The sequence below is a fragment of the Elephas maximus genome, chromosome 14, assembly GCF_024166365.1.
Source record: "Elephas maximus indicus isolate mEleMax1 chromosome 14, mEleMax1 primary haplotype, whole genome shotgun sequence".
In the NCBI taxonomy this organism is placed as follows: domain Eukaryota; kingdom Metazoa; phylum Chordata; class Mammalia; order Proboscidea; family Elephantidae; genus Elephas; species Elephas maximus.
In genome coordinates, this window is record NC_064832.1 from 18,304,471 (window position 1) to 18,325,560 (window position 21,090).

Consider the following 21,090-nt stretch of genomic DNA (forward strand, 5'->3'; position numbering starts at 1 on the left):
TCCCAAAGCCAACTCTTCAGACAAAGATTAGGCTGGACTATGAGACACAAAATGATACTGGTGAGGAGTGTGCTTCTTAGCTCAAGTAGGCACAGGAAACTAAATGGGCAGCTCCTGCCCAGAAGAGAGATGAGAATGCAGAGGAGGACAGGAGCTGGTTGAATGGACACGGGAAATACAGCATGGAGAACAGGTGTGTACTGTCACATTGTGGGGAGGGCAACTAGGGCCACATACCAATGTATGTGTAAGTTTTTGTATGAAAAACTAACTTGAATTGTAAACTTTTACTTAAAGGACAATAAAAAAAGGAAAAAAAAATGCTATTAAGGCATTCATCAAAGTACCTGAAGAAAGAAACAGGCATATAATTAATGCATCCTGACATTTATATGTGACAGAGTTTCAGGGTAACAAGTGGTAGAGTTTTAGAGGCTAGGCAGTCAATTCCACGTTAGAGTCCCAGACAATTAGGATCCAGTGTTGCGGCTTAATTCTTTATATTACCCACTACTGAATATGTTTCACATACTTGATGATAAAATACTGCATTTTCTCTTTAAGTGTGTGTGTGTGCACGCGTGCGTGCATGCGTGCGTGTGTAAAATGCCCACGGAACTGAATTAAATGATTATCTGGAAAAAACAAATGTTTCCAGAAAGGGAAGAAGCCCCGGGTAAGTAAATCACTACTGAAAAAGACTAAAGTAGGAGGACTGACACCACCTGACCTCAGAACCTACTATATGGCTACAGTAGTCAAAACAGACTGTTACTTGTGTAACGACAGATATGTTGACCAATGGAACAAAATTGAGAATCCAGGTGTAAATCCACCCACCTACAGTCACCAGATCTTCGACAAGGGCCCAAAGTCCATCAAATGGGGAAAAAAGAGCCTTTTTAACAAATGGGGTTGGCAAAACTGGATGTCCCTCTGTAAAAAAATGGAACAGGATCCATACCTCACGCCATACAAAAAAACTAATTCAAAATGGATCAAAGACCTAAATATAAAGCCCAAAACTATAAAGTTCATAGAAGATAAAACAGGATCAATGCTAAAGGCCCTAATACACAGCATTAACAGAATATAAACCATAACCAACAACACACAAACTTCAGAAGATAAGCTAGACAACTGGGATCTTCTAAAAACTAAACAATGATAATCAAAAGACTTCACCAAAGAAGTAAAAAGAGAACCTAGAGACTGGGAAAAAATTTTGGGGTATTACAAATCAGACAAAGGTCTAATCTCTAAAATCTACAAGAAAACCCAACACCTCTACAACAAAAAGACAAATAATCCAACTAAAAAATGGGCAAAGGAAATGAACAGACACTTCACCAAAGAAGATATTCAAGTGGCTAACAGACACATGAGGAAATGCTCATGATTTCTAGCTATTAGAGAAATGCAAATCAAAACCACAGGAGATGCCATCTCCCAGCATTACTGGCATGGATCAATAAAACAGGAAATAAATGCTGGAGAAGCTGCGGGGAGATGAGAACTCTTATGCACTGCTGGTGGGAATGCAAAATGATACAACCATTTTGGAAAATGATATGGCACTTCCTTAGAAAGCTAGAAATAGAAATACCATATGATCCGGCATTCCCACTCCTAGGAATATATCCTAGAGAAATAAAAGTTGTCAGACAGACAGACATAGGCACACCCATATTCACTGCAGTATTGTTCACAATAGCAAAAAGATGCAAACAACTTAGATCCCCATCAATAGATGAATGGATAAACAAACTGTGGTACATACACACAATGGAGTATTATACAACGATAAAGAACAACGATGAATCTGTGAAGCATCTCATAACATGGATGAATCTGGAGGGCATTATGCTGAATGAAATAATCACAAAAAGAAAAATATCATATGAGACCACTACTATAAAAACTCATGAAAAGGTTTACAAACAAAAAAGAACAATCTTTGATGGTTACAAGGTGGGGAGGGGTGGGGATGGAAAAACACTAAATAGACAATAAGTAAGTGATAACTCTGGTGAAGGGTAAGACAGCACACAATACTGGCAAAGCCAGCACAACTTGTCCAAGGCAAGGTCATGGAAGCTCCATAGACACATCTAAACTCCTTGAGGAATCGAACTGCTGGACTGAGGACTGTGGGGACCGTGGTCTTGGGGAATATCTAGCTCAACTGGCATAACAGAGTTTATAAAGAAAATGTTTTACACTCTGATTTGGTGAGTTGCTTCTGGGGTCTTAAAAGCCTGTGAGTGGCTATCTAAGATACTTCACTGGTCTCACCCCTTCGGGAGCAAGGAAGAATGAAGAAAACTAAAGACGCAAGGGAAAGATTAGTTCAAAGGACTAATGGACCACATCTACCACGGCCTCCACCAGACAGAGTCCAGTACAGCTAGACGGTGCCCAGCTACCACCACTGACTGCTCTGACAGTGATCACAAGAGATGGTCCTGGACAGAGCTGGAAAAAAATGTAGAAAAAAATTCTAACTCACAAAAAACGACCAGACTTACTAGCCTGACAGAGACTGGAGAAACCCCGAGAGTATGGCCCCTGGACACCCTTTCAGCTCAGTAATGAAGTCATTCCTAAGGTTCACACTTTAACCAAAGATTAGACAGGGCCATAAAACAAAATGAGACCAACGGGGCACAAATGCCCAGGGGCAAGGGCTAGAAGGCAGGAGGGGACAGGAAAGCTGGTATCAGGAAACCCGAGGCTGAGAAGGGAGAGTGTTGACATGTCGTGGGGTTGTTAACCAGTGTCATAAAACAATGTGTACCAACTGCTTAATGAGAAACTAGTTTGTTCTCTAAACCTTCATCTAGAATAAAAAAATGTTTCCAATAACTTGAAATGCTAGTACATAACTAGCCAACCTACAGATATACATGTACTACACTCTGAAAAAGAGATTATTCAAATTGCCTTTATACTTTAGATAAAAATGATGAAAATACATATTACCATTCTAATAGCTCCTCCTTTCCCACGATTCTTCACCAGCGTTATCACTCGTACTTTGTCACTCCCATATTTCTGGCAATATTTAAAAGCTACCTGTCAAATTAAAGTCAGAATAAAATCAATTGGATTCCAAGATAGGTATATAAACTGTATAACTAGGTTTCTTATTCTGGCTCAAAAACTGCTATTCCAGTTTGCCCCTTCTTGTGATTAGCTTATACCCACTGCACGTTATCTGTGACCCAGCACTGTAGAATTCCTGATGTGAAGATTCAACAGTGACTCACTATGTTGAAGCACAGTTCAATTTTCTACAGAAAAACCATCGAAACAAACAGTGACCATTTTTCTCCCTTGACTTCTCTACCTAAGCTACTGAGCTGCTAAAAAAAATAAAATACATGTGCTAACTGTCCAATACAAACTTGTGATCAGGCCCCTGACACTTCACAACTTGTTTACTTGTTCTGGCCAGCAACCTATCTTTTTCCCTAGAGGCTGCTCATATCCTGGGCCATTTCTCCCAGATCTTCTTATTCAAACCCTTCTCTCTCAGCAGAGACCACCCACCCATGCCATTACTTGTCCCTCTCTCCTCAATCTTCAATCTTTCTGTCTCAGCTGGCTCCTCAACCTCAAACTTGATCGAGCCTCCAGCATCTGAAAAGCTTTCGTCAGACCTCGTTATTTTAATAACTGCCACTACTCTTTAATTTATAATCAAAGTTGTACAATGTCATTCATATTTGCTACCTACATTCTCCACCACCTATCTGTTCTTCGATTCACTGTCATGTGGCTCATACCTTTGCTTTCCCACATCACTTAACCTCTTGTTTTGACAATCATCTCCACACGCAATTGTGAAATTATTTTCGTCCGGTGTTTGCCCTCCTTCTCTAGCTATTCCTTTTCAGTTTTCGTCACTGACTCCTTCTCCTCAGTTTGTCCCTTAAATGCTGATATCCCCACAACGACCCTAAGTTGTAAAACCTGAGCAGTTTATGGGCAGCCTTTAGCCACCTTCTCTACGCTCTATATACTCTCACAGTGGGAGCCATTGTGTGGCTTCAGTTACTACTCATTACATGTTTTCAATCTTACTTGTCCATCTATAGCCCAGACTTCTCTCCTACGTCACCTAGATATGTATCAAATACAAAAAATGCAGAATTTACTCACCTCTTCCACCCACTTCTGCTCATTCTATATTCCTTATTGTAGGGAATGGCATCACTACCTGCCAAGCTGCTCAAGCTAAAAGCCTGAGAATCATCTCCTATTCTTCCATTCACAGTTTGCCATCTACTGCAACTCGTCAAATCCACGTCTAAAATGCTTCTCAACTCTATGCCATCATCATCACATCTTACTGACTCTGGGGTCTACATGTCTCTAGCCTGACTCCCCAGTTCTTTCTCCAAAGTTATATGAATAATCTTCTGATACGCAAATCCGATCATACGTCCCATATGTTTAATTTAAATTCTTTCAGTGACAACTAGCTGCTTTTAAGAATAAAGTATGAGTTCCTTACCAGGGTATAGATCTGGCCGTTACCTAACTTTTCTAGCCCCAGCTCCTGAGGATGTGGTCACATTAGGACCTTGTAAATCACCAATATGTGAGCTATCCAGAACGCACAATGTGCTCACACATCTATGCCTTTTCTCAAAACATTGCTTCCCAGCTTTCTTACCTTTCAGGACAGCTTAGAACAGTTCATACACCATTTGCCCCAGCTTTCATGCTTATCTCCCCCTTCCCACAGGAAAGTGTAATTCCACTGATAACGTGCACTTCTAAAGCAATATGTCCCTTTCCACTGTTACCTCACTCACCACTTAAGTCTGTATCAAACACTGGAAATGCTTTGTCTTTAAGTAGCTATGAGCAACTTAGTATTTCCAGTGTCTGAGACATAGTCTGAAGTTGATAAATGCTCAATGAACAAATGCAGCCATAACCCTTTACACACACCCCTTTTACAGTATAGTGGTAGACACTTTTAGCTACCTACTCAACTTGCTCTTGTGCTCCTAATTCTGTGGTGACAATGTGTGCAGTAGGGGATGATGTGCGACTGGTCTAAATCCTCTCTGTCACATACTTTCCCAGCCTCCCTTGCAGGTAAGGGTGGCCATGTCACCAAGTTCCGGCTCATGAAACGTAAGAGGTCTGACAGAGGGTGGGAACAGGGCTCTGTGGTAAAGATGTTTATTCCAAGGTAGAAAGGAAGAGGCATGGGAAGATAATTCTTAAAGCAGTGGCTGTCTGTTATCGTTTCATGACACGTGATACTTGGAGCTGTGTCCATTTTGTGATGAGGGAATGACACGAGAACTGAAAACATGTGGATTTAACCCGACCCTGTTAAAATGTTGAGCCAACTCTAGAAACACCCACCTTCGGACTTCCTGGCACACGAGATAATTAAATGTCTTTATTACCTAAGCTACTCTTCATGAGGCATTCCTAACCGATACACGTGTCTAACACACTAGTGCATGTCAGCTGGTATTACTCATGAATCTCTTGAAGGCAGTAGCTGGTCTTACATCTTTGTATTCCAGCAACAGTCAGTCTCTGACTCATGCAAACACCTCAAGAAATTCTATTCAAAGAATACCAATTTGAGCTGTAGATGTCATGTTCTGGAACGGCACAAAGCTTGACATTCATCACAAGACTCCAAAACCAGGAAGACAAAGTCTGTGTGCAACTAGCTAACTGACCAAAAAGAAACTTTATTAGGTTAGGATGAAAGGCTCCTTCTAAAAATTCTGACATCTAGCTTCAAAGAAAGCCAGTGTTGTTGAAGCCACACCTACTGGAATGCACAGCCATTGGCGCTTTATAATATGCCCTTGGGACACTGCAGCAGCTGCCAATTCCCCACCATGTGTGAATTTAGTTCCTAGTCAGCGCTTATCTTTCTGATACATTGAAGGTAAAAAATGTCACTGCGTAACTGCAATATTCTCTTGTACTGTACTTTATACATAAATTTGGCCTCTTTAGTCTGTTAACTCAGGAACAAGAACTGTATCTAAAATTTTTCTCTCACTCCTCAGAGTGCAAGACATGTAACAGCTAATCGATAAATATTCAACTCAGGAGGAAGCCAGTTTGTTTTTTTTTCTTTAAATAAAAATTTATGCTAAATATAATTCCAAGTTTTATGTTTCTTCCAGTCTTGGAAGCCGTAGGGACAGCCTCTCCCTTGTCACTCCCTGACATTTCTCATGGTGCAGAGGGGCACCTGATCTTTCCAGGAGAGCAGGCTGCTTCTCATGCGCCAAAGGGCCTCCAAGAAAAAGTGTTCTTCAGGAAAAGCTGCTTTTCCACAGCTGGGTTGAGGCTGCTTCTGTAATTCAGCAGCAGGTGCCCAATGTGTATTTCCTAGGCCGTTCCCTCCATACATTAAAAATACTCCTAAAATATTCTGTGTTCACAGTTTTCATACATCATACTTGCCTTTCAAAGTGCAGCACTTACCCTTCCTAAGACAGGACTCACCAATGCTTCCTGGCCTCTACCCCTTTGCTTATACTATTTTGTTCAATCTGAACATGCTACCCTCCATGTTCCTAGTCATAACCATCCTTAAAAAGGTTTACTTCAAAAGTCACTTCCCTTTCTCTCCCATTTTATTTTGGGCCCCACTTTTCACTTGCATGACAGTGTTTGTAGGCATGTTACGTTGCATTGGAGGGTCTTTACACAAAGCGACGTGGCCATGACCCATAGTGTCCAGCACTTTGTGCACTGCTGCACATAATAATGACTTCTGATGACTAACCCAGTGAATGGACATTTCCCTGTATATTTATTTTAAGGTCCACTCGGAATTGACTCGACAGCAATGGGTTGGGTTTTATAGATCCCTGGCAGGAGCCCTGGTGGCACAGTGGTTAAAGCACACAGCTGCAAAGGAAAAGGATGGTGGTTCGAACTCATCAACTGCTCCACTGAAGAACTAAATGGCAGCCTACTTCCGTAAAGATTACAGCCTTGGAAACCCTACGGGGCAGGGCTGCTGAGTTGGAATCCACTCAATGGCAGTGTATATGGTTTTTGGGGTTTATAGGTCCCTAGGTGGTACAAAGAAACCCTGGTGGCATAGTGGTTAAGAGATTGGCTGCTAACCAAAAGGTCAGCAGTTCGAACCCACCAAGCACTCCTTGAAAACCATAGGGTTTTCAAGGCATAGGGGCAGTTCTACACTGTCCTATAGGGTTGCTATATTGGAATCAACTCGATAGCAACAGGTTTGGTTTTTTTTTTTTTGGTTTTGGTGGTACAAGTGATGCTTGACTGTTAAGCTAAAGGTTGACAATCAGAAGCGCTATGGAAAGAACCAGAGCTATGGAAAAAAAGCTTGGTGATTAGTGTCCATAACGGTTATAGCCAAGAAAGCCCTATGGAGCAGTTCTGCTCTCTAACACATGGTGTCATCACAAGTTGGAGTCAAGTCAACTTGATGGCAACAGGCATGGTTTTTCTTATGTTGCCATTTAGCAAGAACATTAGTAGCACCGTAAATGAAATCACTTATTAGAGAAATGTGAATATCAAAGAAGAAAACGTGACACATCCTTCATAATACACAGATTTAGATATTTAGAGAGTACTTTATCAGGGACACTCAATATGTGACCTATTCCAAAGATCAATGCATCTCGACACGGCAATTATAGGTCTATGAATGTAGGAACAAGAGGCAATAAAGCTGAAGATGCTGTTGCCTCCTATGATGCATCTAGACAGGGGCATGCCAAAGGACATACCTGATACCCAGTGGCAGATATGAAGGCATCTTCCTATGTGCATGGCTGCTTTAGAAACTGTAAGGCAAGGTGGAGCATAAAGAAAGGAATTATGCTTAAAGACAGGAATCATAAGCTGGAAGGCAAAAAGGGTTCCCTAAGAGCTGTTGTTGGGTATGTTCCTTCCCTGTTTGGTGATTTTCAAAGCTTCCTTGGCCTTATGGAGCAATGGGACAGCTTTCCATAAATCTCTGTGTTTTTACTACCCATGCTACAACAATGGAGGAGATGTGGCATAGCTTTACGGGGTCTCTGGTGAGCAGAAATAAAATTTGACATTTGTTATAATATTCTTTATGTTCTACTTACTGGTAATTCTAAAAGCAAGTTTATTTACCTTTGAAGTCTGGTCTTCACTGCCATCATCAATTACTATCACCTCATATGTGAACACAGGATTTTGTTTCTGCAAGAAACAAAAATAAAATACCACAATCTGACATAATCAAAAATTTTAAGGCATTTAAAAAACCACTCTTTTAGTATCTATCCATATAAATAAGAATACACATACATAAAACAAAAAGGCTAAGAACAGGAACAGAGAAGGAAACACTGGCTAAATCTCTCTGTGCACTCTGCTCTTCCCCTCACCTCCCTGCATCACAGGGAAGAAGTCAGGGCCTTGGGAGTCTAAGACATATTTGGAACAGATTTGAAGTCACAGAGTCTACAGTCCATCCGGGCTCTATCACTTCTTAGCCTTGACCTTGGACAAGTTAACTTTTTTAGCTGGTTTTCTCATTTTTCAAAAAGGGGAAATAAAACCTAGTCCACGTGACTGGCGTTAAAAACACGTGTAATAGAAAAAGTAGAATCCTCACATATACAAAGAGCTCAATGCCCTTCATCTTTTCTTCGAGTTTTTACATATATAACACAGTCCCTATTTCAATGAATACACCCCAAATTAAAGTAAATCAAAAGAAGGAATTTTCTAATAAGAACCAGCCATAAAGCTCGGTTCATTGTTAAACTCCCCAAGGAGACGCCAATGGCCGCTGATGCTACAAAAGAGGGGCATATGTTACTTTTATGTAGAGAAAAGATAAGAATAATATCTGAGGGGGGATTCCTGAGAATAATAAAGAAACATACAAGGTCTGCAGTTATATGCTGTCACTCAATCTTAAATATATCATCAGGAAAGAAAGAGTAAAAAGTGTGTGGGAGAGAAACTTCCTTCTCTACTTTGTCCTGGGGGTGCCCACCTGCCTTTGGACGTTGTGGGCTACATGCTGGGCTTGCCTGCAAAAGGCTGACGGCCAGCTACAAGCTGAGCAGGCTAGAACCCAGCAGGCCGGAGAGCACAGCAATCAGGACTGCCCATGCATGGCTGGTGCTGCCTCTCGCACTGGGTCTAGCCTGGATGACCTGGTCTAGTTTTCAGTGGAGATATCAAATTAAAAGAGAAAACACAGTACCTGTCTCTTCTCTAGATAGTCCAGAGCTTCATCCATCATCACAGGCACTGAAAGAAAACCCATTAAAAATTGCTTCTGAAAATTAATCACAAGCCCCAGCACACCTAGTTTATGTATGGAAAAAGTCTGAAAAACCGAACTAGTCCCTCTGGGATTTGACCCAATGGTCACTGCCATCTGGAAAGTCTTCCTGTGTCGTGTTCACTTTTCTAGAACATATCCAGTCCTACTTCTTCATGTTCTCGCTCCTGTTCGTTACAGCTAATACCCATTCTCCCCTCTTCTGAACTACAACCATCGCCAACTCTGCCACTCACCACAGCCCACGCCTAATACTGTTCTGACAAAGAAAGTAAAGTCAAATACCTTAAATTTTCTTTTCTCCCCAAATTACTCCTTACCAAAAAATCAAATAGTGCTTACATCGTTTTTCTTCATTGTATGCAGGCACGAGAACAGAAAGCTGTTTGGTAGGTGAGTCCCTTATGCTAGGTAAAGGCTCCTTCTGGCCTCTGGCATTTAAGAAGGACTTCTCATCTTCATGTTGATGGAGGTGTGGCATTTTCAAAGCAGTTATAAATGCAACAAAGGAAATCTAAAAGCAGACAGGCAAAAGAGTAATCATTTTGCTGACCTTTTTTTACATTCATTTTGTTACAATACATCAGCTACCAGAGCTTCATCCATCATTACAGGCACTGAAAGAAAACCCATTAAAAATTGCTTTTGAAAATTAATCACAAGCCCCAGCACACCTAGTTTATGTATGGAAAAAGTCTGAAAAATCGACTTTTTCAGCGGAATTCTTTTTTAGCAGAATACTCACTTTCTGGAGTCCCTCGGTGGTTATCGAGTCTGCCCAGAGGTGACTCAGAAAAAAGGCCTGGCACCCTACCTCTGAAAAATCAGCCACTGCAAACTCCATGGCGCACATGGGGTCACCATGAGTTGGAATCAACTCAACAGCAACTAGTTTTTGATAATCACTGTTTTTAGTTCTTTAAAAATGGTCTAGAAGTGACCCTACAATTAGAAGACAGTCAGTGGCCTACTTATGAACCAATGATTGTCCTTTTCACCCAGCTAGTTGCTGACACACTAATGCCTCAGAAGGTTCTTTCTCTCTTCCCACCTGCCATTCCCCAGGCCTCTTAGGCCTCTGTCATTCAAATCTAATAGAGAACAGCCACTACAGGAAATCCAGCCGGCTCTCAGGTGTCCTTCAACTCTGATCATCAGCACTCACACAGTGAGGTTCCATCCTGGCAGCGCTGTGTAGGCTGGTAATCTTAATGTTAAGAGCGACAAACTTTTCTCCATTTACTAGACAGAAGGCTCATTCCAAATTATATGGGAAGAGGTCACTCGGCAATTTTTCTATTACTTACAGATCAGCAGATCAGCAAGTTTTAAAAATGTTTTCGTATTTCCTTAATAAATGACACAGAAAGTCTGAGTTTGAGTTCTGCCGTGTTGCCCCTTTTAAAGGCAGAAATTGTAGGCTATTTAATTCTGAGACATAAGGCCCCACAGACACATGGTAAAGTGATGAGCCTAGGCTTCATCTTTTCTGGTCATCCTGTGTCCCTAGTGGGTCTTCTTGATCCACTGACTTGTCCCAACCTGTAACAGGTGGCTGCTGTCAGTGCTCTGTCACCACTTTTTATTTCCTTAACCGTATCAGCAGAAGGGCACGTATTCTCAGGGCCTAAGACCACCCTGGGTGGGGCCAGGGCGGCAGAGGCTGAATGCCCTGGAGGGACTCTTAAAAGGGCGGGTGGGCAGGGTCCCTGGGGGCCAGGGGTGAGTGAGGTGGAAGCCGCAGGCTGGGTGGGCGCGTCCCAATGTGAGAACCGACACGGGCTCTGGGCATCAGAGAGGCAGTCTGCAAAGAAAAATAACGACCCGGAGAGAGGAGGAGTGAAGTTCGAGAAGAATTCTACGACCAAGGCTTGGAAGGAAGGGCGATGCGGCGGATGAGACGTCCGGGGAGCCGGAGCCTCCAGCAGGGCGGTGAGCCCAGGCCCACGTCGGTCCTAACCCCTGTCCTCACCAGTATCAGCGCTGCGGCCGCCAGCGCCACGCCGAGCACCCCCAGCTGCAGCAGCAGAGGCGACATCATCCATGCCAGAGCCGCCGTGCGGGCCGCCGCAGCCACCCTATCCCTCCCCTACACGCACGCGGAAGCAGGGTTCGCCCCGCCTCCCGCCACCAGAGAGGCCACGCCGGCCTGCGCCCGCCGGCCACAGCGCCCCCGCGCGGCCACGGCAGGCCACAGCGCCCAGGGCAGGCTGGCCCTTTCTTGGTATGGTTGCCAGATTTCCCAAGTAAAAACGTTAAGAAACCAAAACCCACTGCTCTGAGGTCGATTCCAACCCATAGCGACCCTATAGGACACAGTAGAACTGCCCCACAGGTTTCCAAGGAAGGCTGGTGGATTCGAACTGCGCACATTTTGGTTAGCTGCTGAGCTCTTAGCCACTGTGCCAACGGGACTATTTTGGGCCTACTCATACTAAAATATTGCTTATCTGATTGAACTGGGTGTCCTCTACCTTAGGAGCTAACCTAAAGGTCGGAGGTGGGAACCCACCAGCCGCTCCACGGTAGAAAGCTGTGGCAGTCGGCTTCCGTCAACACTGCGGCCTTGGAGACCCGATGGGCAGTTCTCCTCTGTCCTACAGGGTCGCTGAGTCGGAACTGACAGCAGTGGGCCTGTCCTGTTTTTCATCTAGCAATCCTAACCAGGAGGGTGGTGGAGGCCTTGAGCCACGACATAGTCTACACAACACAAGCTGCTCCTTCGGAGCCTTCTCCAGCTCTGCTGAAGTGTAGCCTGGTGCTGACCGCGACAGCACAAAAAGTTCGGTAATTCTCCCGTGTTGGGGAGACGCACGCTGCAGGCCCCGGCCACGACGGAGACGGGAAAGGACGTAGCCACTTTGAAATAATGCTCCACACTCAACGCTCGATTCTTTGTTATAAATTCGGCTCTCTTAAATTCTTGGCTTTACTCTCAACTAGCAGCATGCTTCCAAAGAGGGGCACCAAACACATCAAAGGCAAGAACGGCGACCGGAAGCCTGGCCAGGGACAGTTGAGCCCAAGCCGGGCCCGGCACAGCCCAGACCGCCACCGCCCCGAGCGCATCCCCGCCTTTCGCTTTCTCCGAGGCGGGCGAAGGGCGCGCGCCTCAGTGTGCACAGTGCGCAGGCGCACCCAACGCCGCACATGCGCGCCGGCGGGAAGATGGCGGCCGGCTTCAAGTGAGTGTCGGCGGCCCGCGGGCGGGACTTTTGGGTTCAGCGGGGCAGCCGCCGCAGGCTTGGGTGTCGGCCCCTTCAACGTTATAGCTAGGATTCCTTCACCTGGAAGCGGTCCCCGCCGGGGTCACACTTCTTTCCCTGCCCAAGCAGGCGACCAGAGCAGTTGCGGTGAAAGGAAAGGGACTTTTCCCCAGTGGGACGGGAGAGGGAAGGGTCTGGGTGCGCGGAGCCTTGAACCCCCTGCGAGCGCTCGTCAGCTGGCTGGGTGGACGTGCAGACCCGGGAGACCGGTTGTGATCACACGCGCCTCGTTCTCCTTTCTTGTTATTTATTTCTAAAAGGATTGTTGCTTGTTCGGAAGTTTGAGTTAAACCTTTCTGTGCCGCTCTGGTGAAGCCCTTGGTCGCCTGACAACAATGTCTTTAAAAGGATAAAATAAGAAAGGAAGCCAGTTATATTGTAATACATTTATGTATCTGTTAATACGAGTACTTTTTAAAGTGAAGTTTCTTAAACAAGATCTAGTGGTGAATGTAGTAATTACTGGAATTTCAGAGTAATGATGAGCCTAAAGGTACCTTAAAAAAAAAAAACCTTGGACAAGTAAAATGTAAAAGGGACGTATCCGTGGGTCTCACTGGTGCTATTAATGTTATTTTGGTTTATTGTCTGTGGTCATAATTGAAGGATATACTAAGTTTCCGTTGTACACCCATTGCCGTCGAGTGGATTCTGACTCATAGCGACCCTTTAGGACGGAGTAGAATGCCCCGTAGAGTTTCCGAGGAGCGCCTGGCGGATTCGAACTGTGGACCTCTTGGTTAGCAGTGGTAGCACTTAACCACGACGCCACCAGGGTTTCCAGCGACCCTATACGATAGTGAAAATAAAAATGTAACTTTTCATGCTCACTAGGTTAAAAATCTCAGCTTTAGAGCAAGAATAGCATGATTATTTTAACACCTGGATTAAGTCATTTTTAAAGATGTCCAAGGGCTTTGGTCTCTAACCCTGTAATTGTTTAAGGAAGAGTGAAGAATAGTGATTTAGTGCAATTGCTACTGTGATAGGGCTCTGTTTTTTATAATTACTTATAGGTGATAACATAGACATCAGAATTCATGTAAGAAACTTAGCTACAAATTTTGGAGATTGGCTGGATCACCAGACCCTTAAGAGCCTTGCCAGTTTTGGGATTTATGTTAAGATTCTTTAATTTGCCTGATAAATTTTTAACTCATGCATTTCAGAACCGTGGAACCTCTGGAGTATTACAGGAGATTTTTGGTCAGTAATGTCACTGTCTTTTTCATAACAATATCATATGCTTCTTTTAAGGACAAATTTCAGATATTCAAATTAAATAATTTGAATTTGAATTTATTTTGCATTAACATGGTTTAATGTGTTTTACCTGATTGTGTGTAAAATATACCTGTATATGTTCCATTTTCATATAAATAAACATTACATTTATTCAGAAAGAGAACTGCCGTCCTGATGGAAGAGAACTTGGTGAATTCAGAACCACCACTGTCAACGTAGGTGAGGATATTTTGAGTTCTAAAATAGGATGTTGATGTTAAGCAGTTTGTAAAATAGTATTTTTCTTAGTTTTTGTATATTAGTAGAGAATTATTTGTAAGTTTACTACCCTCTCAACTGATAAATTCATTTAAATTTCAAAATAACTATAAAGTGTTTTTTTCCCTTTCTTCCTTCAAAACCACAAAGACAAGGCTTTCTTATGGGCCTAATACTTATTCAGTCTTCTTGATGCAAATATGGTATTTTCCATTTCCAACTGTATGATATGCCCAAGTTCTAGCCTGTGAGCCACTTAAACATATTTCAGCCAAATCCTACCATGTCTATGGAATTGGAGTGATTTCTTCCTATTAGATTTATGTACACAACGATCCTGTGACTGTCCATGAAAAATGATTAACTCAAATTCAAGGGCAGGCAAATATTTCTTAAAAGAGTAATTTTAAATAGTTATAGCATTTTAAAATCAGACTCCTGAGCTATAAATTTTCATAAGCCACAGACTACAGATGTGTAGATGGCTAATATTATATTTAGAAAACTGAGGTTAACATTTTAGTTATTATATAGATAATTCTGTAGCTGTTTTTTTTTTTTTTTAATGAACTTTTTCATTTTACCTAAATATCTTTTCAGGTTCAATTAGTACTGCAGATGGTTCTGCTTTAGTGAAGCTGGGAAATACGACAGTAATTTGTGGAATTAAAGCGGTAGGTTTAATCTGTATCTTATTGATGTGAATTAGCAAAGTAGTGCCATATATTAGATTGTAATATACTGTTCTAATTCTACTCTTGATTAGGTAGCTAGGTATCAGTTGTTTGATATTTACTTTAATTTTCAAAGAGCTTCTACCTATCTATGAGTGTTACATAATACAGCCCTAGTTTAATGACTCAGTTATAATTTAGGAACATTTGTCAAATGTACCAAAATGAAATTATTTTTAATCTCACCACCCTTTATTTTTAGAAACTGGTTGTCATTGCAAATTAAGAGATTTTTGGCAGCATTCTTTTAGCCAGTGATGGCATTTAATCTGTGTGAAATGTGTAGAACATAGAGATTGTTGAAGAGAAAAGTGTGACACGATAATAGCTACCATTTACTGAGTGCCTGCTGTATTGCAGGTTCCTTGCTGGGTGCTTTACAGAATTATCCAGTTTAATGCCTCACACTCAACACTTGATTCTTTGCTATAAATTCGGCTCTCTCTTAAATTCTTGGCTTTACTCTCAACTAGCAGCATGTTTCCAAAGAGGGGCACCAAACACATCACTTGAGGTATTATTTCTCTGTCTCCTTTGTTTTACAGATGAGGTTCAGTAACTTGTCCAGGTACACAAGGTTCACAGATAAACATACGTCTGGCTCCAATGCCTGTGCTTTTTTACTACACTGTTCTCAGGGTTATTTAACCTAAGTTCAGATTCCTCCTCAGTAAAACTGGGATGATAACTAGCAATATGGTTTGAACATTTTACTTCTTGCCAGGTTTTGTGTTAGGGACAATGTGCATATTCTCATTCAACCCTCGTAACAGGCTGTTGGAGTAGGCACTATTATTTGTCCCATTTTTCAGATGAAGAAGTTAGAGGTTAGAGGTTAAATAACTTGATCAAGCTCTCTCTACTTTTGCTGTTGATTTCATCACACCAAAAACCAAAACCAAACCCATTGCCGTTGATTGATTCAGACTCATAAAAATAGTGACCCTAAAACACAGAGAGTTGCCCCATAGAGTTTCCAAGGAGCGCCTGGTGGATTTGAACTGCCGACCTTTTAGTTCGCAGCTGTAGCACTTAACCGTGCCGCCGGGGTTTCCATTCACAACCAGCAGTTCCTAAATCTGACTGTGCCCGTATCACCTGGGGATTAAATTCAGATTCTTGGCTACTGAATCAGTAGAAGAGGGTGGGGCAGCCAACAAATTAACACTTAAAAAAAAATCTCCAGGTAATGTTAATGAGCAGCACTGGAGTGCAGTCCACTACACTGTGCTGCCTTCTGACCTTGCAGAGCTCTTGTGAGGATCTGAGCCAGTGTGCGTAGGCCCCTGGCGTGACTCTCCAAGCACACTAGGTAGTAAGGATGTGGTGGTTAGTAGCTGAGATGGTCTTTGGTAGTGCCTTCCGTAACTGACTGCTGAACTGTTCACAGTCTTTCGTAGCAGCTTTCAATAGGAAACACCTTTGCTTTCTTAGGAATTTGCAGCACCGCCAACAGATGCCCCTGATAAAGGGTATATAGGTAAGTTAAATGGTTTACTAATTTTAATACAAATACTTTAACACGTTTAATACTAATATTCTAGTTAAATCCTAGTTATTGTGTTGAACAAGAAAATTATTCCTAAGTTTTCTGTACATGTGTTAGCAGAAAGATGGCATAATAGCAAGACAATTTTATACATTTAACCTTTATCAAACTTGTTACTTATGGAATAGAGGAGCAAAATTTCATTTGCAGAGTAGCCATTTAGGACGTAATTTTAACGATTCGTTTTGTCTTATAGAAGCATTGCTTTTAAGTTAGCCATCAATTTTTATTTATTTAGGCATTGCAAACTTTTCAGTTTCCATAAAGGTTCATTTATACTACTATGCAATTTTTTTTTCTGGTCTTGGACTTTTTGTTCTTTATGGTAGGAAACATTTTAAAAATACCAACAGCTGGGTGTGAATAGAAGGGCTATCTTTGGGGTATTTTGAATGAAATCTAGAAAACCTGGGAAGGTTTGGGAGGAACAGGCCTAATGCAGATGCTTTCGTTTTTTGTATTTTCTTCTATGAAAAGAAAAATTGGAAAACAAAGTAATTGAAATGTTGCAACGTATTCCACCTTTGAAAGCCTGTCCTTGGTCACAGTGCCTTCGCAGTGGACTTGGTAATACACCGCAAGGTAGTTCAGCTCCTAGCTATGGAATATGTCTTTCAGTTCCTAACGTGGACCTTCCACCCCTGTGTTCATCGAGATTTCGCTCTGGACCTCCTGGGGAAGAGGCCCAAGTGGCTAGCCAGTTCATTGCAGATGTCATTGAAAAGTGAGATCATAATGATGAAATTTGACTTACTCATTTTCAGATAGTTTTGACCTTTCATTTACTGTGCTCTTTGTCATTAAATCAAGTTCACAGATAATTCAGAAAGAGGACTTATGCATTTCTCAAGGAAAGGTAAGAGGAGTAACAAAGCAGTGGGCTTTTTAATTTCTGAAGTGTTTTTAGGGGAGAGAAGTGAAAAGACTTAAACCACAAAGGCCTTAAATATGAATGTTACTATTTTTAGATGGAAATTAGTAAAACTACGTCTTACTCTAATTATTTAAATAAACTATGTAGCTCATAAAAAAACATAATTTTGACTAATTTATTTCTTTACTGAGGTGTTATGTTTTAAGCTGAAGTGATTTATTTTTTCCTTAATTTCTGCTTATGCTGGCATGTTTAAGGTGAATCTACATGGTAAATTCCAAGTCAGCTTGAAAATTTAGAACTGGATTAGAACCTAGAGAGGGTTTTCCTATTTGGTTATATACTGATTGATTAGCTCTGTAAAACCTCCACATTTCACGTACTAAGGTTTCTATGAGAAGATATATTTTGAGTCAGCTGGGGCTTTAAAAAACATTCTCCCTATCTGCTAACCTAGGAACCAGAAAGGAAATTCACTCTACATCTATGGCCCCCTTGAGGGAAACTGATGTTCCATTTACTTGTTAGCTGGGTAGTCAAAAGCCAGCTTTCACCAAGCCCGTCTGCTACTTTCTGGTTTTCTGGTTTATAAGGGTGAAGCATTCTTTAAAGCTTTTTAGCTTTGAAGATTGTTAATGAAAGGTTCTGTGGTTCATGTATCTAAGCAACTAGTATGTTCTACCCAACCAAATGTTGATTTTTGTGTCTGTGTGTAAACTATATTTTAGCTTGCTTGGGTTCTATACTGTGATCTCATTTGCCTCGACTACGATGGAAACATTTTGGATGCCTCTACGTTTGCTTTGTTAGCTGCTTTAAAAAATGGTAAGCAAATTTAATATATGGCAGTCTTCCTACTCAAAAGAAACGCATTGCTGTCGAGTCGATTCTGACTCATAGCAACCCTACAGTAGAGTACAACTGCCCCCTAGGGTTTCCAGGAGCAGCTGGTGGATTCGAACTGCTGACCTTTTGGTTAGCAGCCAAGTTCTTAACCACTGTGCCACCAGGGCTCTGTCTTTCTACTAGTGGATAAGAATTTTTTACATTTCTGAAACTGTACATTTGCTCAATTAAACTTTTTAAAGTTATTAAAATTTAGCTATCATTCAAGTATGTTTATAAATTAATGAACATAATACTCATGTGACTTTCCAAATGTACTTGGAAGTTTTACATCCTTAACTGAATACCTTTTAGTGTTGCCTCAACTGCTATATCCATGTATTGGGTTAGGAATTTTGCCCTCCCCAGAGTAGTTAATACAGGAGGGAGAGAGTTGTAACTATAGTCTGGGTGGTTGGGAAAGATTCTACAAGTATTATCTGAATGCTTTATATGTGGCCAAAAAGAGTAGAATGGGTTCTGTTGTTTTCCCTGTAAGGCCATAGGTTTTCTCTTTAATAGTAAAATTTCTTAGTAAGGAGTCCAATTAGACTGATTGGTCATGGCTGACAATGACTTATGCACGTTCCTTATTGCTGAGTTGATTATATCTCTTGGAAGTTAGAAAATGTAGTTACACATAGCAGCATTATAGTATAGTACTGAGTGGCGCAAGGGGTTTGCACCCGTTCACTAACCTAAAGGTTGGCAGTTCAGACCCATGCAGCCACTCCGTGGAGGAAAGGCCTGGCGAACTCCTTCCGTGAAGATTACAGCCAAGAAAACCTTACGGAGCAGTTTTATTCTGTAACACAGTGGGGCTGCCATGAGTTGGAATCAACTTGATGGCAAAGGGCTTGAATTTATAACATTAGTACTGGCAAAGGGTTTTGTTTTATTAGTAGTGACTAAAGCAATTTTTTTTTTTTTAAAGCAAGGACTCAAGGTTGAATCTTGGCTCTACCACCTCTGGCTGAAGTTTTCTCATCAGTAAAGGGGGTACCTACTTTATAGGAGTGTTCATGATCACATGTATTAACCCAGTGAAAATGTGAAAAGGCTTTAAAAAGTACCTGGCATGTAAAGTGTTTAAACATGTTATCTATTAATAGCTCATTTTAATTTCTTAAACTTTCTGGAAAAAAAAAAACAGCCTTTATACCAGAATGTCAGATGTTCTGATAAACAATGTTTATATCTTTGTTGTTCTAAGATAAGGAGCCCTGGTGATGCAGTGGTTAAAGCACTCAGCTGCCAACCAAAGTGTCAACGGTTCAAACCCATCAGCCGCTCTGTGAGAGAAAAGATGTGGCAGATCTTTAGAGATCACAGTCTTAGAAACCCTACAGGGCAGTTCTGTTGTGTCCATCAGGGTCGCCCTGAGTCGGAACTGACTCAATGGCAATGGAGGGGCGGCGGGGGGGGGGGGGGTTTGTTTTCCAAGATAATTTTTTTCTTAGAAGAATACTTCTGGACAAGTTCAATAGAAGGAAACATGAATTAACAAAGCATAGAAATTCATGCCTTTTACTTAGAGTGGGAGACTTACATATTTATATTTTGTATTTACATATTTGCGTTTTTCTAGTACAGCTGCCTGAAGTTAATATAAATGAAGAAACTGCTTTAGCAGAAGTTAATTTAAAGAAGAAAAGTCATCTGAATATTAGAAATTATCCAGTTGCAACTTCCTTTGCCATATTTGATGAGTAAGTTGATCAAATGTGTAAAAAAATTTCTGTATTTAAGGTCATAGATTGTTATTGAGCTTTCTAACTTTTCATGAAATACCTAAGGTAACCATATATATTCCGGTTTGCTGTGGACACCTGAGTTTAAAGCTGTTTCCCTACACAGTTATTACTAGCCAATCTTTATATTTTCAAAAGTACCCTGATTTGGAGGATCAATTCTGTGCTTACCCTACCTATTCCTGGGTTTGCTTATTCCTGTAGAATGTTAATTTTCAGTGATTTCACTAAAGATTTACCTGGGGCCACCTTTGATATTTGCCATGACTTTAATATATCCACAAACTGAAGGGCAAACGTTCTTACAAGTGGCAGAACTTCAGGTTGTTTTTAACTTTTCTGGTTTCCTGTCAGTTCTGTTCTAGCTCTTTTATTGTATCAGTACCTAAGCTGAAATGCAAGTAATTTATTTAGTTATTTTTTTAAATAAAATTTGTTCCATGGATTGATAATTTACTTTTGTTTTTTTTTTAGTAGTACTTTACTCATAGTGGACCCTACTGGAGAGGAAGAGCATCTGGCCACTGGTACACTCACAGTAGTGACGGACGAGGGAGGCAGGCTCTGCTGTCTTCACAAACCAGGCACGTTCCTTCCATCTCAGTTCTAGACATGTGACTAAAACTCTATATGAGCCTCTTTATGTTAGAGAAGGCCAGATGGAATGTGGGATGTCTCATTGTTTATCTGAAGCACATTTACTATAGTTTCCTTGTCACCTCATATTCCTTACTTTATGTTGTATATCAGTAGTTCTTAAACTTTGGTATGCATCAGAATCAAGTCTTGTTAAAATAAGAACTTGTATTTCCTACAGATTTCCAGGTAATTTTGATGCTGCTAGCCTTGAGACCATACCGCTGCTGTACATGGTCCATTCTTAAAAATAACTTCACACGACACTGATCTTTTTACAAAGTTAGATAACTAAGAGGTTAGAAGTGATGGTACAATAATTAATTTTTCAGGTGGAAGTGGGCTGACTGGTGCTAAACTTCAGGATTGTATGAGCCGAGCAGTTACAAGACACAAAGAAGTAAAAAAACTGATGGATGAAGTAATTCAGAGTATGAAACCCAAATAAACCACCACCACATTTTCCAAACAGATCTGTAAAAACTGTATTTGTCAGCACAGTGCACAAACCTTTTATACTAAATAAATAGCAAACTACAGTCTTTTGAAAAGTGTTTCTAGAATTTCTTAGGCCAC

The 21,090-nt window shown here is 41.3% G+C and overlaps 2 protein-coding genes across 5 annotated transcripts in view; one reads left to right on the forward strand and one right to left on the reverse strand.

Annotated features, from left to right (window-relative positions):
* ALG5 (ALG5 dolichyl-phosphate beta-glucosyltransferase) overlaps positions 1-11,407 on the reverse strand; it is an 85,396-nt gene extending 73,989 nt beyond the window's left edge. The window contains exons 1-5 of the mRNA XM_049853186.1: positions 11,289-11,407; positions 9,659-9,830; positions 9,236-9,282; positions 8,149-8,217; positions 2,983-3,075 (exon numbers count right to left, since the gene is read on the reverse strand). Of these exons, the coding sequence (XP_049709143.1) occupies positions 2,983-3,075; positions 8,149-8,217; positions 9,236-9,282; positions 9,659-9,830; positions 11,289-11,357 (450 nt within the window). The 5' untranslated portion in view covers positions 11,358-11,407. The remainder of the gene's footprint in view (positions 1-2,982; positions 3,076-8,148; positions 8,218-9,235; positions 9,283-9,658; positions 9,831-11,288) is intronic.
* A 1,029-nt stretch (positions 11,408-12,436) lies between these two features.
* EXOSC8 (exosome component 8) lies at positions 12,437-21,065 on the forward strand. 4 transcript variants are annotated; one of them, XM_049853183.1, is made up of 11 exons: positions 12,437-12,501; positions 13,752-13,788; positions 13,983-14,046; positions 14,686-14,759; positions 16,254-16,299; positions 16,846-17,092; positions 17,179-17,224; positions 17,971-18,067; positions 19,716-19,836; positions 20,356-20,462; positions 20,847-21,065. In XM_049853183.1, the coding sequence occupies exons 1-11, from the start codon at positions 12,467-12,469 to the stop codon at positions 20,960-20,962; spliced, it is 990 nt and encodes a 329-aa protein (XP_049709140.1). In that variant the 5' UTR covers positions 12,437-12,466; the 3' UTR covers positions 20,963-21,065. The 4 variants fall into 4 exon arrangements, with proteins under 4 accessions (XP_049709140.1, XP_049709139.1, XP_049709141.1 ...); XM_049853182.1 differs by having other exon boundaries at positions 12,438-12,501; positions 20,353-20,462; XM_049853184.1 differs by having other exon boundaries at positions 12,438-12,501; positions 16,987-17,092; positions 20,353-20,462.
* Positions 21,066-21,090: the final 25 nt, after the last annotated feature.

What these genes read in the sequence shown, in the direction of transcription:
- EXOSC8 (XM_049853182.1), top strand. Translation starts at nt 12,467, where the DNA reads ATGCGCGCCGGCGGGAAGATGGCGGCCGGCTTCAA. An exon ending in AGTATTACAGGAGATTTTTG is followed by an intron (nt 13,789 to 13,982) that starts GTCAGTAATGTC and finishes ACATTTATTCAG; the next exon opens with AAAGAGAACTGCCGTCCTGA. An exon ending in GTTAGCTGCTTTAAAAAATG is followed by an intron (nt 18,068 to 19,715) that starts GTAAGCAAATTT and finishes GCGTTTTTCTAG; the next exon opens with TACAGCTGCCTGAAGTTAAT.